General features: G+C 54.2%; 8 protein-coding genes across 8 annotated transcripts; 5 read left to right on the top strand and 3 right to left on the bottom strand.

Moving 5' to 3' along the window:
• Positions 1 to 300: 300 nt before the first annotated feature.
• N7462_006258 (mitochondrial 54S ribosomal mL50 protein) lies at positions 301 to 1,517 on the top strand (the record flags this gene model as incomplete). The annotated part of the gene is made up of 3 exons (XM_057077976.1): positions 301 to 704; positions 810 to 1,173; positions 1,236 to 1,517. 3 exons carry the CDS (start codon positions 301 to 303, stop codon positions 1,515 to 1,517), a joined length of 1,050 nt encoding a protein of 349 aa, XP_056933556.1.
• Positions 1,518 to 1,890: 373 nt separating this feature from the next.
• Positions 1,891 to 3,000, bottom strand: N7462_006257 (replication termination factor 2; the record flags this gene model as incomplete). Its single annotated transcript, XM_057077975.1, has 3 exons — positions 1,891 to 2,370; positions 2,430 to 2,919; positions 2,981 to 3,000. 3 exons carry the CDS (start codon positions 2,998 to 3,000, stop codon positions 1,891 to 1,893), a joined length of 990 nt encoding a protein of 329 aa, XP_056933555.1.
• A 74-nt stretch (positions 3,001 to 3,074) lies between these two features.
• On the top strand, positions 3,075 to 5,085 carry N7462_006256 (uncharacterized protein; the record flags this gene model as incomplete). The annotated part of the gene is made up of 4 exons (XM_057077974.1): positions 3,075 to 3,267; positions 3,404 to 4,140; positions 4,178 to 4,370; positions 4,433 to 5,085. 4 exons carry the CDS (start codon positions 3,075 to 3,077, stop codon positions 5,083 to 5,085), a joined length of 1,776 nt encoding a protein of 591 aa, XP_056933554.1.
• A 286-nt stretch (positions 5,086 to 5,371) lies between these two features.
• On the top strand, positions 5,372 to 5,964 carry N7462_006255 (uncharacterized protein; the record flags this gene model as incomplete). The annotated part of the gene is made up of 3 exons (XM_057077973.1): positions 5,372 to 5,409; positions 5,699 to 5,758; positions 5,820 to 5,964. The coding sequence occupies 3 exons, from the start codon at positions 5,372 to 5,374 to the stop codon at positions 5,962 to 5,964; spliced, it is 243 nt and encodes an 80-aa protein (XP_056933553.1).
• A 689-nt stretch (positions 5,965 to 6,653) lies between these two features.
• Positions 6,654 to 6,884, bottom strand: N7462_006254 (uncharacterized protein; the record flags this gene model as incomplete). The annotated part of the gene is made up of 1 exon (XM_057077972.1): positions 6,654 to 6,884. One exon carries the CDS (start codon positions 6,882 to 6,884, stop codon positions 6,654 to 6,656), a length of 231 nt encoding a protein of 76 aa, XP_056933552.1.
• A 2,822-nt stretch (positions 6,885 to 9,706) lies between these two features.
• On the top strand, positions 9,707 to 10,759 carry N7462_006253 (GFA family protein; the record flags this gene model as incomplete). Its single annotated transcript, XM_057077971.1, has 1 exon — positions 9,707 to 10,759. The coding sequence occupies one exon, from the start codon at positions 9,707 to 9,709 to the stop codon at positions 10,757 to 10,759; it is 1,053 nt and encodes a 350-aa protein (XP_056933551.1).
• Positions 10,760 to 11,134: 375 nt separating this feature from the next.
• On the top strand, positions 11,135 to 13,340 carry N7462_006252 (putative topoisomerase family protein TRF4; the record flags this gene model as incomplete). Its single annotated transcript, XM_057077970.1, has 4 exons — positions 11,135 to 11,659; positions 11,725 to 11,924; positions 11,982 to 12,669; positions 12,729 to 13,340. Coding segments are annotated over 4 exons (2,025 nt in total), but the record flags the coding sequence as incomplete, so codon positions are not given.
• A 903-nt stretch (positions 13,341 to 14,243) lies between these two features.
• N7462_006251 (D-arabinose 1-dehydrogenase (NAD(P)(+)) ARA2) lies at positions 14,244 to 15,674 on the bottom strand (the record flags this gene model as incomplete). Its single annotated transcript, XM_057077969.1, has 1 exon — positions 14,244 to 15,674. One exon carries the CDS (start codon positions 15,672 to 15,674, stop codon positions 14,244 to 14,246), a length of 1,431 nt encoding a protein of 476 aa, XP_056933549.1.
• Positions 15,675 to 16,053: the final 379 nt, after the last annotated feature.

Here is a 16,053-nt window from a genome sequence, read left to right as displayed (position 1 = left end):
TATAACGGCAGTCCATTTGCTGTTCAACAGGCTTGATAGTCAGTCAACGGGCGACAATGATAAATGAGCTATCGTAAAAGATTATATAACTTATGAATATACTAAAAGGCATTTTTCTTCTTCCTTGAGATGCTTTTGCACATTCCATTAGCACGTCGATAGGTTAGGCACTACATGAACGAACGACAAAGATGCCCGTCAACTTTGCCAAGACAAGAGCACGTGACCACGAACCTAGATTTGTTTCGCCGCGCAAAAGTTGCCGTGTAATCGAGACCCCAAGAAGCAATCCGCGCCGCCATGATGCGACCTGTTCTCCGTCTTCCCCTTCGGGAGGCATTGTATGTCTGCTCAAGCTGCAGACAGGAGGTCACACCACGAGCCGTCTCGCCGCTCGCCCGCCAATTCCGCCGTTATGCATCCTCCTCCGACCCGACACTTCTCGAACGCACTCGCCGCAAGCTGTGGAACACCGAGAAGCCCCCTGGTGCAGAGGACCCCTACAGTGGAGAGTCACAAGTCCTGCGTGAAGCTGAGGCTGATGAGTCACAAGGGCTGGCACCTGGCGAGGCGGAGGGCGAGTCTTTGGCTAAGGGAGACTCTTATACTCAGGCGGAGACCTGGGATGGATTGAAAGTAATTGGCTTCTCTCGCAAAGAAGCGTGGATTAACAGCGGCACAAGTGAAGCCGATGAGTACTCTCGGTATGTACAGACCCCGATAGTTCAATTCTTATGGGATTATTGCGTGAGCCGGCGAACGGCCCAAACCGAATCATGGACCTCATTCTAATGAACCGATCCTTCTAGCTTCGGTGCCGATGTCACTCCCCGGCCAATTCTTGTGGCCGCTCACCAAGCTACCGTGGAGATCTGTTTGATGCACATGCTGGGCAAGCCTCTGGCTGGTATCTGCGAGGTTGACGACCACAACGCCCAGATTCAGGAAATGCTCGACAAATGCATTATCAAGGGGTCCGATACTCAACAATGGAATAACGCCCTCCGATTCCCTGACCAAACAACTCAGGAAGCGCTTGTATTTGTATTCAACCAGATTGGCGGAGAAGGGTCAAAAAACCTCGAGTCGCCGGAGACCTTGCTCGCGGAGAACACCTCCAAGGACGCTTCCCACAATGCTCTCTCATTAGCTAACCCTGAAGTCAAATTTGCCGTGAGGTTTTCCCCTGAACATATCACTGGAATCTCAAGTTGCTGACATTAAACAACAATTAGTACGTCAAGCGTCTCTCCCAGCTCCTCGGCCGCCGCATTCCTGACACCACCATTTCCTCCTCCTCGACCGTTGGCGACATCATTACTGCTCTTTCATCCAGACTGAAGGAGAAGCCCGTGGACGTCTCCAAGCGTCTGCGCCGACAAAAAGCTGCCGGCTGGCTGCCGCCCAACGTCCAATTTAGCCGACGACGTGCCACCAAGGCTGACAAAGACGAAGACTTCGGCCGGAAGAAGGAAATTTATGCTGAGCTTCACCGCAGAGGACTGGCGCAGTTCTAATTTGCCACGTTCTGTGTTGATACGGCAACTGTAAAATCGCTCCGTCGGCCGTAACCTGTCACGGCCACGTTTGTAAAGATGAAGCGGCCCGGGAGACTACATCTCCTGCACCTGCTGGATGTTACCTTTGAGACATTTCCCGTGTATACTAGAAAGGATTTTTTTTCATTTCCAATTGCATTTGTTGAATTATTGATCAGCGAATTGTCGTATCATTTTCAAAAAGAATATACATAGTGCTAACTCGTACCAGCACGCATCATGCTCCAGACCCGCCTGCGCCACAACCTAGAAAAAAAGGCGCCCATGAACTCCAAGCAGAAACGCAGATATCTCAGGACTATTGATGCAACGAATCGACGTCGGAGCAGGACTATCTCCGCGCCGAGGCGGGAATAGTGAACCCGCGAGTCATAAAGTCACCAGTCTTAGCGCTGTCCTTCTTGTCTTTCGTAAATAGACTATCCAAGTTGTCATTCATTCCCATCATCTTCCGCCGCTTCTTCTTCTCATTTTCTTCGTTGAGCACACGGGCCGTCAGCGAGGCCGTAGCGGCGTTCTTAATCCCGTTGTTAGAGGCGCTGGGAGTAGGCGTAGATGTGTTGCTTCGGCTATTGGATGCTTCGGCAGTTTTGGCTGGCGCAGAGCCTGTAGTCCCCGCAGTACCACTGGGAACATCTGTCGAGGTCTCGGCGGCGTGCTTCTTGCGCTTCTTCGAGCCGGGGGCCTTCTTGAGGGAGTGCGTCAGGTTTTGCTCAGCCAGCTTGGCACCACGTGTAATGAGACGCTCCTTATCAGTTTCCTTGGTGGGAAGGATGTTGATGATGTTATCTTCAGTATAAGACTCGTTACACTGACCGATTGCATTAGCTATGGTATTGATAATATGGTGCACACCTGGAAATGACCTACCTGCAGGCATTTGTCTCCCTTGAGCTGGCGAATTGCCTCCTCGGCGAATACATGCCCGCATGGCACAAGGTATACAGATTTCACGCTGGGGCCCAAGGGCTTCGCAGTAATGGGACAGATCCAGCCTTCACGGCGTTTGTGGCGGTGGGAATTCGCACGGTCTGAGGGGTGTTCGCTGAGTTCCGTGTCAATCTCGAAGTGCAACTCGACCACATCGCGAAGAGACTTGACTCGTCCGCAGAGGACTTCCTCGCAGTCCGACTTGGAGCTGATGCCTTCAGCATCGTCGCCGGGAATAAGGAATTGGAGCACGGCATCTTTGTTGTATAGATTCCCCACACTATCGGAGACAACTGGACGTGCTAGGGCCTTGTGTGAAAGCGGACAGGTTGTCCAGGCGTGCTCCTGCTGCTCGCGCTGGGCTTCCTTAATCTGCGCAGTAGTCGGAGCGCGGGCCGCTTCGCGGACCAACTCGCGGCGTGTCGGGATACTATGAGATATAAATTAGCATCAGGAAGTCGCAGAGAAAACAGACTGGCAATTAATCTCACCTTCCACCGTCATTACCCATGTTGATTTAACTTCTTCGAGAGATGGTTGTCGCAGAAGATAGGATTGCCACCACGATAAAGGCGCAAACTGACGATGCCGCGGGCTGACTCAGCACTGATTAGATTGGCCGATATCAACAGCTGGCCGGAAGCTCTCTCCACACTCCCCCAGGTCAATGCCTCAAACATGAGACTTCCTCAGTCGCTTTTTCTGCTGGCTGTGGCCGGGTCGTCGGCCCGAGCTAGCAGCGACAAGACAGCCCGTCCTCGGGGCGTGGCGCCGGAATGTAAGTACTCACGATCCCTAACTGTATCCCCACCTCCGGGCGAGGGTGTCCGCAGTCGGTGGACCATCAATGGGCAAGACCCGTGCGGATTATAGACCCTGTCTACATTCAATATACTAATTATGAGTCTGTATAGTTGCCAAGTTCTACCAGGACTCAGAAACCTTCACCTGCATCTCAAATCCCACCGTCCGGATCCCCTTCTCCGCTGTCAACGACGACTTCTGCGACTGTCCCGATGGCAGTGACGAGCCCGGCACATCTGCCTGCTCTCACCTCTCCCGCAATTCCCCTCTGACGGTGGCAGAACGTCCCGGATATAGTGATGCGGAGCTGACGCCAGCGTTGCCCGGATTCTACTGCAAGAACAAGGGCCACCGGCCCTCGTTCGTGCCGTTCCAACGTGTCAATGACGGTATCTGTGATTACGAGCAATGCTGTGATGGCAGTGATGAATGGGCGCGCGTTGGAGGCACTAAGTGCGAAGACCGTTGCAAGGAAATCGGCAAGCAGTGGCGGAAGCAGGAAGAGCAGCGGCAGAAGTCCATGAATGTCGCGCTCAGGAAGAAGAAGGACCTCCTTGTGGATGCCAGACGGCAGCAGCTGGAGATTGAGGACCATATTGTCCGGCTGGAGGCCGAGATCAAGGGCTCCGAGATGAAGGTGGAAGGTCTTGAGGCTGAGTTGACGGCCGTCGAGGAGGCGGAACGGAAGATTGTCCGTAGCAGTGGCAAGGGTAAGGGCAAGGTCAATCTTCTTGCGAATTTGGCAAAGGCCCGCGTCAATGAGTTGCGCGAAGTTCTAGGTGATGTCCGCCGTCAGCGAGATGAGGCCCAGTCACGACTGGCAGAGCTCGAGGGGGATCCTTTCGAAGTTCAAGGTTGAATACAACCCTAACTTCAACGACGAGGGTGTCAAGCGTGCCGTGCGTAGCTGGGAGGACTATGCGGCGCGGGAAGTGGCCAATGACGAAACTGTTGAAGACACCGCAGAGGACCAGGACTACCTCTTGAATGAGGTTTCTAAGCTCGACGGGGAGAGCTCCGGTATTAACTGGGAGCAATGGGAGAATGAAGAGGACGGCTGTGGCGATAACGATTTAGGTAAGTCTTAGGCATTCTGATTCTTGCGACAGCAGCCGAACCGGGCTAACCAAGAACCCTAGTCTACAAGCTTGCGGCTTATCTGCCTCCGTCTCTTGTCGAGTTTATTGAAGATCAAGTCCTGACCGTGAAGTCCTTCCTTGAATCCAGTGGCATCATCTCCAAGCCCGAGGAGGAGTCGTCCTCGGAGTCCAAGGCCGTGACCGAGGCCCGCAACGCGCTCAACTCCGAACAGGATTCCCTCAAGGACCTGAAGAACAAGCTTCGCGACCAGCGAGCCGATCTCGAGAAGGACTACGGAAGGGCTGGCATCTTCCGTGCCCTCAAGGGCCAGTGCGTGCAGAAGGATGCAGGCGAATACACATACGAGCACTGCTTCCTGGACGGCACCAAGCAGATCTCGAAGAAGGGCGGCTCCTCGATGTCCATGGGCAAATTCACTAAGATCGGGTATACGACTGTCGAAGAACTGAACGACGCGGGCGAGATCATCTCCGTGGAGAAGGTGGCCCTCGAGTACGAGCGGGGCCAGCACTGCTGGAACGGGCCGAACCGGTCCACCAGAGTCGTGCTCGAGTGTGGCGAGGAGAATGAGATCTTGAAGACCTCCGAGGACGAGAAGTGTGTCTACTCGATGCTTGTGACGACCCCGGCAGTCTGTGTCGGTGGCGAGGAAGACGGCACCGGCGCCCCCCGTTCCAAGGATGAGCTGTGATTGATGATGATGATGATGATGCCGTTGTTGCTGATGAAGAGCTGTCATCATGTCCCCGATCTGTAATTGCATCACCATCGATATTTTGGGGACGACAAGCCCTACTTGTTGTGGCTACTCCATTGGTTTTGATGTGTTTTCTCAGCATGTGTCATCTAGATATTCATTTTATGGTAAATTTCTCAGCGAGCTTTATATTTCAACCTTCTACCGTCTCTTTTTGTCTCCGTGATGTTCTAGTCTTTAGCTAGACCCGTATTTCTGAGGCACATCACCCCGTCTAATTATGCAAGATCCATCCACATCCGCCGCCTGGGCGATCAGGTACGTCTCCCACCCTAACCTCCATTTTCTACAAAACTACTGAGACAAGCGGAAACAAGGTTGTCACTGGGCAACAGCCAGATTTTATTCATATGTGGTAGCATGGCACACAAGGCCTTCAAAACACAGTCGTACACGAGGTCATAGCAAACGCCAGACCGAAGAACTACCCCATCGAAAAGACCTCCAGGCCCCTGGCGGCGAAGTAACCATGACAAATCTCGATTACGATTGCGCCGCACGCATTTGATGGAGCAGATCCATGTTCCCGGATCTAATTTGATAGCAGCGGGAGGCCGGGCCTGGTATGCGTGGGCGAAGAGCTGGAGGACGGCGGCGGCGAGGGCGTGTGAGCTGGCTTAGTGCTGGTAGAACGATCAGAACGTCTTGAACGCATGAACACATCACAGGAAAGACAGGGTTCTCATGGTGTCTGAAACCATATCAGGAAATCTGGCAGGACTTACAGTGCAGCTGGAGCAGGAGCAGCCAGAGCAGCCGTTGGCGCAGCTGGAGGAGCAGCAGGAGCAGGGGGCCATGGTGATGATTGTTTGAGGTCTGAGATGGAAGAAACCTTGAAAAGATTTGAGTTGATCGGAGTTGATAGCTTGGATTGGTCTGATATGAATCGAAAGACTAGAGATTTGGAAGGGAAGGGGACAAAACACTGCGTTTTATACTTCGCTGTCACGCCCACGAGCCTCGTCCCGATGCATATCGTAGTCAGAGAGGGGAAGGGTGGGCCAACAGGATTTCTTTTCTTTTTCGTTTTTCGTTTTTCGTTTTTCTTCTTTTGCGTCTCTTAGCTTCTGTCCACGAGCCTTCTGAACGTGGATATTCCCGCCCGTCACCCTATCGGAGCATCCGAGCGAGGCAAATCACCAGCCCCTCAGTCCATCGCATCGCGTGGTCGAGTCAAATGGACTGGGGCCCATGCAAAAGCAAACCATACGCTCTGTTCCCCCCTCCTTCCATTCCTCCTCCACTTCTGCGCCCACCCAAATCCACTTCTTTCCTCACGCGCTACCCGCTCCAACCAACCGGGCAACTCTAGCAACTCTAACGCTCTTGCCAATGAAACGGTTCTTTTTCAGCGCGAGTCACCAATGACGTCTCCCGGTGTCGGACCCCCGGGCCCGGCGAAGACGCGCGAGAGAGATAGGCAGATGGAACCTGAAAGGCACATGTTAGGCTGCTCTCTACAGTATGTTCGTGTCGCCCGTGAGGTCTTCGTCAGTGCAGATCTACCCTGCTGGCTTTTTGGCTTGGTCAGGGTAGGTACGGATGCGGATGATGATGTGGGCTTGTGCAGCAGGCAGCTCTGTCTGTGATGCTTGGATGGGAGCCCATGATACCGCAGCCAGACCAGAGCAGTCACCGTGGACAGCACTGCTTTGGTGGTAGGCTGCTCCCCGTCGTGGGGACCTGGATCCACTATGTGCGTTGTTAGGGAGCTGGAGCTTGATCTGTTTCATCCTGCTACTTGGTGGTTCGATGTTGGGCAGGCATGGCCATTGCCCGAATGGCTCCTGCGGTCTTACGATTATGGAGCTCTGGCAAAGAATGGTTCCGTTGCCTCTTTTGGGAGGGGAGGAAGTGGATTTGTTTGTGGAGCTAGGTCGCTGGAGAGATGTGCATGGATGTTGTACATACTGTTTTCCGAGTTCTATATGGGGAAAATGCGCCAGTCCAGCAGCTTTTGCTATGCCCACCTCGAGTCATGCCAGAACGCTGACAGTCATGACTCGAGGAGCTGGTAACCACCGTTTTCTCCATTTCTTTTGTTTGTTTTCGGAACCCAACCCTTTCCTGATACCGTAAAGAGTTGCACAGATCCACTGTTCGGGACGGGCCTACATTACCTCATGGGTACAGTCACCAGGGCGTATGGAAACGGTAGAGAGGGACGGGCCCTCCAGTAATGGGGTGGGGGGCACATCTGAGATGAATTTTTCCGCGCCAGCAGCGGCGCAGGGTCGGATTCTGGGCGTGGTGGCCTATGAGAAGGCGGGTGTTTGCGCCCATTGAGGACCTTGGAGGAGGGGCGCTACGAGGCCTCATTGGCAGCTTCACCCTAGATTTCAGGAAGTGCAGATTTCCAACCCACCCCGATTGGAGTCGAGAGATGTCTTTTGCGTTTGGACTGTTCTTTTCGACGTTGCCGAGAGTAAGCTCTTCGCGTGGAGGGTCGTACTCGACCCTCGCCGGGATGGGATGTGGTTGGGATATGGCGGATATCAGATGGAGACAATCTCGGGCCCACGGGATCGGCGGTTTCATTCAAATACCAGGTAACTTAGCTAAATGCCAGCGAAAAGCCCGTGCAGGCCAATCAAACTGCCTGGAGAAGGTGATCTGATAACTCGAGCTTGCCGAGCTGGTGCTCTGTCTACGGGGACGGCGGTTCTTCGACCGCCATGTTTGGGGGAGGAAGAGAGGCGTGTTTGGGCCCATCAGTATCCTGGCACAGTGCGCCTGGTTCTGATCGAATCGGCCAGGTAGGGGTACGCTACCGAGAAAGACCATCTCCGAAAGGTGGGCTCCATCTGCATGAAGCTACCGGAGCATATCATACCCTGTGCCACGGACCCTCCCAGTATGCAGCCTGGAGCAAGGTTAGATTATAATTGGCTCCGACGAAAGAAAACCCCAGGTGCCCATACCTAGGACCCGCTGCTGCTTTTGCTTTCGACCGGTGAGGACCCGATTCCTGGCGAACCTAGGTGAGCCGTGGTGTGGTGTTTTCGTAGGCACCGGCAAATAATAGTCGCGGAAGCCGAAATAGTAATAGGTTTCTGCTTGGCACTGTCTGGAGATCTTGCCCGATAGGGAGACTCTGACGAGACCGGGGAGGAGTGTGATCCGCTGGTGGTTTGCGTTGTGAAAGGCGTTGCGAGGGGCAGGACATGTGTGTCCGATGCGGACTGGTGGACCGGGATGGGCATTTGCGGAGGTCCAGGTTACAGGCGGTTACAACAAGGGGGTTACGTCAACGAGGCCTACGTGGTTCTCCTCGACGATGGTCGTCGGAGATGATCGGATTCTAGCCGTACTGAAGGTGCTGCAGCTGCAGGGCTGTTGAAGAGCAACAAGTCCTCCAGATCGCAACTGGGGAGTTCAGTTAAGCTCATCCCATCGAGTCTAAAGGACCCGAATATTGGGTCTGATGCCCACAAGGTACTTGGACGAAGGGAATAAAAGTGATTGCAGGGACCGCCGGGGGGCCGTGATTGACCCTCACTAAATGGTTACTCGTTGGAAAAAAAAGGCAACGCATGTAAACACATAACCACATAAACATAAGGATGATTTAGAACCCTCCGCATGCTGTTCACCAGTCCATTTGAATCCCTCCCATCCCGGAGATTACTAGATCATCCTCCTCATTGTGTGTCTCATCCGCGGTGTGTCAATTCAAAGAAACGACAGCTTCAGAGGCCTCGAGATGCTCAAGTTGGGGCGCAGACAGGAAGTGGTTGATGGTTGATGTTTTACTTCTACCGAGGCAAAAAGAGGTAAGAGTTAGCCAGAGAACCTTCGAAAATGCAAGGGAATTGACACATACAGGGCAGTTGCAGGCACCGGCAGGGCAAGAGCAGGAGCTGCCACAGCTGCAGACGTGGTCGGGACCTGTGATGGTGGTCAGCAATGAGATCAAGGGTCGAGTTATTCGGAATACGAGGGAAACCCCGCCATGACCCCGCCATCTCGAGAGGCTGAATGAAGTAAGGTGCTGGCTCCGAGAACGAGAGGGTCATGAACCGAACTGATCAAACAGGTCAAACGCACCCATTTTGAATGTTTGGAAAGAAAATGTGGTGTTCGGTAGACGAAGCTGGGCTGTTGGGTGTGGGGTGTTGGTAATGTGGTTGGTGGATGGTGGGGGGAAGAGGGAAGACCAGCGATGGGCTTGGATGGGCTTATATACGGGACCGCCCGTGACTTCCCGGGATGCGACTCGAAACGAGGAGTTGCCCGTTCTTCTGCTTGACTTCCTCGTCACTTGTCACCTTGTTACTACAAAGCACTCAGATCGAGGCCCATCGCTTCGAGGTGAAAGGGGCCCATGTTACCGACGAGCACATTTCTGCACCTCTCAGCCCCGCCTGAGCACATATCTGACGCAGGATTACTATAGCTTGCATCGTTTGCGCTACGAAGCTTTCCTGGCCCCAGGATTTTACCTCGAGCTACGATTGAATCCCAAAGCAGTTTCCGAAAAGCGACATCAAAAAGCTGCCGTTGAAGAGAAAGAGAAAAGAACAATAACCAAATACAAAGCAAAGGTGACACTCATATGGCTGCCTCGGTGACTTGTCTATGCGGTGCTGTCGCGTTGACTGTTGAGCTGGATCCAGCAGAAGATCCCACACAGCTTCAACTATGTCATTGTCATGACTGCCGGGTGGTGACAGGTCTACTGTTCTCGTCCTATTATCTTCTGCAGCATGAGCCGCCTGCCCTGGAGACCTTGCAGAAGTACCAAGAGTCGCCCCATGTGAGCCGTTTCTTCTGTAGAACATGTGGAGCCCACGTTTTTGCTCAGACCCAGCCCAATGGGCGCTTTCTAGTGGCATCGGGAATTCTGATTGACAAAGATACACCCCCCGTTCGTTCTATCCAGCACTGGAAGGTCAGTGATACCATTGACGGTGGATTAGCGGTGTTTCTTCCTGAATGGCCATCCAAGGACACCAGCTGCAGGCTACAGACCTCACCCCATCGGTCGGTAATCAATCCAGCACCACAGGACCTTGAACAGAACCGGAATATAGTGCATGCAGGATGCCATTGTGGTGGAGTGCAGTTCGATATCACGCCGCCAGATGCCTCCTCGGCGCAGGCCTTCTCCCAATGGTGTGATGTATTGGTTCCCTTCAATGGGGATTTTCCCGACAAAGACAATCATGCAGATGTGAAATGGTGGCTGCGGGAGGGACATACCAAATTTTTCGCCGCAACGTGTGCTTGTGTGTCATGTCGACTAGGCAGTGGCTTTCCGATTCAAGTCTGGGCGTTTATCCCCAAATCCAACCTTTTCAATCGGGACAGATCCCCTCTCACATTTGGCAGTGGAACTATGAAGGTGTATAACAGTTCCCCGGGGGTGTATCGGGAATTTTGCGCCCGTTGCGGTGCCACTATCTTCTGGCATAATGACGGACGGCCAACCTTGATTGATGTCAGCGTGGGCCTGATCCGAGGCCCTGGGGCACGTGCCCTGGCACTTCTGGATTGGGGGTTGGACCGGGTCAGCTTTGCTGAAACGGCCGTGCAAATAGACTTGGTGGACTGGCTGGAGACCGGGATGCGACAGTTCTCGGGACGCCAGACATCAAGAGATACTTGAAGAGGTTTCTTCATAGTGACCAGTAGCAGTAGTAGTAATCATAGTAGTCGTGTATATAGTATGAAAGTAGTGTGGACGCGGTGGGGCGGCTACCAATTAGCGAAACCATGCAACCCACCGCTTCCCGGGCACGCGGGTTCTGCCATCCAAATCGCTTTTTTTCCACTTCTCGTTTTCCTCGTTGCTTGACTTCAACGGTTTTCTCCCTAACACGAACTCTTGGGCGACTTCTGATCGATCCCCTCCCTTCTCTCAATCGGGGGCCTTTGTCTTATCCCCGCTCCCCCCTTCTCTCCACCCCTGGGCTTTGTATGTACACACCCCAGACCGTGGCCAGTCGCGTCTTCCACTGTCACGACCTTCACCTCTTCCGCAATGCCACCCTTTCAGTTCCGAGGGAATGGTCCTTCGCGCGACCGTCGCTCAAAGCCCGAGTTCACCTTTCGTGTTCCACACTCAACCTCGGCCAGACCGTTACTCAGAAGCGACAAAGAGAAAACCCCAGAATTGCTGGCTCCCGAATCAGGCGACAAGCCGGCATTGAAATTCGCCTCATTGGATGCCCTCAGTGATAGCGAAGAAGCCGAGATGGACTTCTCCGATGATTCGGACGACGAGTCGCGACCTCGGAAACGTCGCGCGGTCGCGCTGGACGGCAACAACGATGATGTCAAACCTTCTCCGGTTCCTGCTTCAGCACCCGCGACGACTCCCCCTCCGCCCAAGTGGTCCAATCCTGATCCTTACACGGCCCTTCCACCTCCTGATGAGAGCCAACACAAGCGCGTAGACGTTGTGAAGCTCATTAGGAAGGCGCGTCTCGCGAACACCCAAGCGCAATCAAACGAAAAGGACGCAGTCGCCAACAACCACGATTTTATTTCCCTCGGCTCTCTCAGCGTAAGCTCAACAGTGGATCACCCCCGAAGAACAAAGCTCCCGAAAACGCACCTAAGGGCCCGAAGGCCTTTGAAGCGAGCGGATCGGCTGTTGCAGCCCGCAAGCGGACCCGAGACGACGAGCCAAAACCGCTCACCCCCAAAACTGGAAAGCCAATGCGACGGTTCAACCACGATGGCTCCATTCTGGGCGAGTGGAGGGCTCTGAAGAATCAAGACCCTACTCCCTGGATTAGCGCTGTCCATAATTTGAACGTATCGAGCAGGTCGGTTGATCGATATGTGGCCCACATACTTACTGTCACTTGCTAACACGAAGCTAGACTGCACAACGAAATCATCGCCTTTTATAACTGGGTTCGACCGCATCACTACGAGCAGGTTGTCCGTAGCGACCTAGTGGAGCGTGTCGAGAATGCATTCCGATCACGATACTCTCACGTGCAAGTCCACGCCTTCGGTTCTTTCGCCTCTGGCATGTATCTTCCAACAGCAGATATCGACCTAGTCCTTTTGTCGACCTCTTTCATGCGATCCGGCATCAAGGCGTTCGGCGAGCGGAAGGGCCAGATCTACGCATTTGCCGGCTTCATCAAGACATCTGGTCTTGCCGTGAATGGCTCGGTGGAGTGCATTGCGCATGCCCGTGTCCCTATCCTCAAGTGGGTCGACAAGCTGACCGGCATTCGCGTTGATCTCTCCTTCGACAATGACAGCGGTCTGCTCGCGAACCGCACCTTTCAAGCCTGGAAAGAGCAGTTTCCAGTCATGCCAGTCGTCGTCTCGATCATCAAGCAGTTCTTGCTACTCCGCGGCCTCAATGAAGTGCCCACCGGCGGTCTGGGCGGCTTCTCGATCACCTGTATTGTTACCAGTCTTCTTCAGCATCTTCCTCACGGCAAGGACGCAAATCTTGGCAGTCTGTTGCTTGACTTCTTCAACTTCTACGGCAGAACGTTTGATTACGAGAAGACCGGGCTTCGCATGAATCCGCCCGGATACTTTAACAAGGTACAGCTCCGTTGTTATCCCGGACACTCAATACATCGAAACATCTCTACTTACATCAGTTCTTCCAGGTCTTTGAGAACAAGGATCGTCTCTCGATTGAAGATCCGAACAACCCAGACAATGATATCTCCGGCGGCACTAAAGAGATCGCTCTGATCTTCCGGACTTTCCGCGAAGCTCACTTCAACCTGACCCGCCGGATGGAATACATGAGCACCACCAACAATTTGAACGTGAGCATCTTGGAGTCGATCATCGCGGCCAACTACGATGAGTACATTGAAGAGCGATTCCAGCTCAAGCATGTCTATGAGACCGCACCTCAATTTGCGAAGTACCGAGTCCCACCCCTCCGCCTCCTCCAGGAAGAGACTCGCCTCCGCCTCTTCCTGCGGGCCCGCCTCCCCGGGGACCTGCAGAACTTGCTCGTGCTTAATTGTCGTACCTGCCTGTGCCTCATGATCCCGACGAATTCTCTTCTCAAAATCCCGCCCGTTCAGTTCGATCAATTTTTCTCAATACCCCTCGGCGTTGTTTTCATCGTGTTAGGCGAGAAGGTGTGCATTGCAGCGGCGTTGATGGCGGGATGTCTCTTTTTCTTCTGTCTTTGTGACCCGGCCGCACGCGTGCCTGGGTCTTCCTCATTGTTTCTTCTCCCTTGCTCCATGATAGTAAGTGAGATCCTGGTTCAAGCCCGGGAAACATAACGTACAATCTAGGTGCCTGCGCCCGTCTCCCGGGATTCGGTTTCGATTCGGACTGTCAACGCATGTCTCTTTCCCTGGCCCTCCCGCCTCCTTCGATCTCTCCGGAGATAGAAAGGATCCGACGACATTCTTCTGCTCTGTTCTTTTCTCACTCTCCCCCTCCGAATCGAGACTCGAATCATGTCTACGATGCCCAGCTGACGCCCGACAGACCTAGATTGTCTCTTTGTACAAAGGTATTTATTTGTTAGTCACCTAATCGAAATCTTTCAGCCTCCAGGGGGTCTGACTGCCCAGTCCCCTGCTGGTTCTAATGCTGCATCCTGGCGGTTCTCGCCTTTCCATTCCCATTCCTCCTTTCTCATCAAGAGAGCGCTATACTGCGATTTCTTGGAGAGGATGTGTATAATGGACTGTGTTGGATTATGTCGCCGAGGACTGTCGGACGGAATGAGAAGAGCATCAAGTGAGCCTGAGATGTCGAGTTTGGCTGGTTTAGGTAAGCTTTGGTACGAGGAATCACTTTCACGTTATTTCCAGTACTTCTTTCTACTCGTAGTAGTACTGCTAATAGTTGAGCCTAGCTAACTTCGAAATGAACCTTTTGAACTTTAAACTGCTTCCTTTTGGCGCTGATCAATTGGAGCCTGAAAGGACAGACTAAAATGCTTCATTCGTTAAGTATGTATATCATTGTTGGGAGCTTCGTCTACTGGCCAACCATCAAATCATGAAAACTGCATCATAACCAGGGCGGTAAGGTGCTGAGTATATGTAAGAAAAAATCCAAACCCCCTGGAAACCCATAGAAAACCCTATCTATCACTTCGGCCGCGAAACGAAACCCCAATGTATGTACTTCGTATTTCATGCCAGCTGCCGTTCCGCGTCGAGCGGTGGCGTCGGCATCGCCTCGTCGTCCCCGGAAAGAGGACTGGGAGGGGAGACCTCCGCAGCAGACTCGATATCTCCTTCCGCAGCGATCTTCCGCATAGCCGCAATGTGCTCCTCGGATAGGATGTTCTTGAAGCCCTCCGGCGGACTCGCCCACACGTAATCAACCCATTCAGCGCCTAGGATATCCCGGACTTCTTTGGTCAATTGGAGGATATGCGCGCGGCGCGTGTGCGACCAGGCACGGTCTGTGATCAGACCCTCAGAAGGGGTGAGGATGGTCGAGGCGTGGGGTACTGACGTTGGGATCGCGCCGGATGGGCAATCTTGCGGCGTGGATGCCTGCACAGACTGGCGCTGGCGCTCGAAGTCGTCTCCGTCCTCGTCCTCGTCCCAGTTCTCCAGTCCGTCCAAGATACTGTGCCACACGCGCAGCGTCTCATCCAGCTCTTCGAGGTTACTCACGCCCATGACGCTGACCCCGAGGCGGCGGCCAGTACCAATGTTGGCAACGGACAAAAAACTCGGATCCGCATCGGCAGACCGGGCGAGCGGGGCGCCGAGTGCGCCTGCTTTCGCGCCTGCGCGCAGCCACGACTCCAGCGCGAACCGGATGGCAATGACCTCGAGCTTTTCGCCGTGACGCGTGGCGCATTCGGCGGCATCATGAATTGCGCTGCGCAACGGGTTCGGCGCCGGGTGGAAGTCACCCATGGACCCGATGGGTACGCCATCTCGACGGAGCAGGCCCATGCCCAATGGCGAGGCATTCGGCACGACGTCCACGCCGGCTGCGAGGAGTCGCGGGAGCGCAAGCGAGCGCAGCCGTGTGTTTTGCAGGGTGAAATTGGCGTACGACATGACGATGTCCAACGGCTCGCCCGTCTCCCGGAGTACCAGCTCAGCGAGGTCGCTCAAGACGTTTACCGGGTATCCGGAGATACCGACATAGCGTAGCAGGCCCTCCTCATCGCGCAGACGGCGCAGCTCGCGCACAGCGGTGAGAACCTCGGCGGGGGTGACGAATTCGACGTCGTGGCAGTACACCACGTCCAAGTAACTGGTGTGCAGTCTGCGGAGACTGCGGCGTACACTGTGTCTAATCCATAGGGGCGAGTAATCGAAGGAGCCAGAAGCGATTCGACCAACTTTGGTGAGGAGACGGTAGGAGTCGCGCGGGAAATTGGTCTGCACAAAGTCGGTTGCCAGCGCACGGCCGAGCAGTTCCTCCGCGGGGCCGTAGTATGGGGAGGTGTCGAAGGCGCGGATACCGCGCGCGAGGGCCCGCTGCACAAGCTCGGTCGTTGGTAGGGCGTAGGGGTTTGCGTTGTACTGTGAATTGAAGGTTGCAGTGCCCATTATCAGCGGGGGCAAATCCGCCGACAGCGGCGTGGAGGGCGGCATGGCTCCTGGTGTTGGGAAAGGGGGAAGATGGCGCTGGAGCGAGGGGGTATCACGAAAAGCAAAGATGTAACGAACGAAAAACCGCAGGGAAGGCCCTGCAGGGGAGCACGGGGTTTATGAGGGATCGATCGAGATCAATTCATCGTTCCGAGGTGGAGGAGGGGTGGGACAGGCAGATTTTCCTATGTCGGAGGGTTCGAGAATTCGCCCCGGCTCCGCTCCGGAGAGCGTGCGGGATGGCGCCATGGCGGGGGGCGAATCGTCCGATAAAGAGAGAGTCGATTCTAAACGCCAGTCTTGCCAGGAGTAGCGATTGTGTCTGCAAAGGCTCGCGGACGTGCATTGCATGTGTTCCTAAATATCTTTCGGGCCCTGAAGA

This window comes from Penicillium macrosclerotiorum (assembly GCF_028827735.1).
Source record: "Penicillium macrosclerotiorum strain IBT 26536 chromosome Unknown utg000006l_segment0_segment0, whole genome shotgun sequence".
NCBI classification, from domain to species: domain Eukaryota; kingdom Fungi; phylum Ascomycota; class Eurotiomycetes; order Eurotiales; family Aspergillaceae; genus Penicillium; species Penicillium macrosclerotiorum.
The sequence above is the reverse complement of the archived record's forward strand: the minus strand, read 5'-3'. Positions and strand labels throughout refer to the sequence as shown.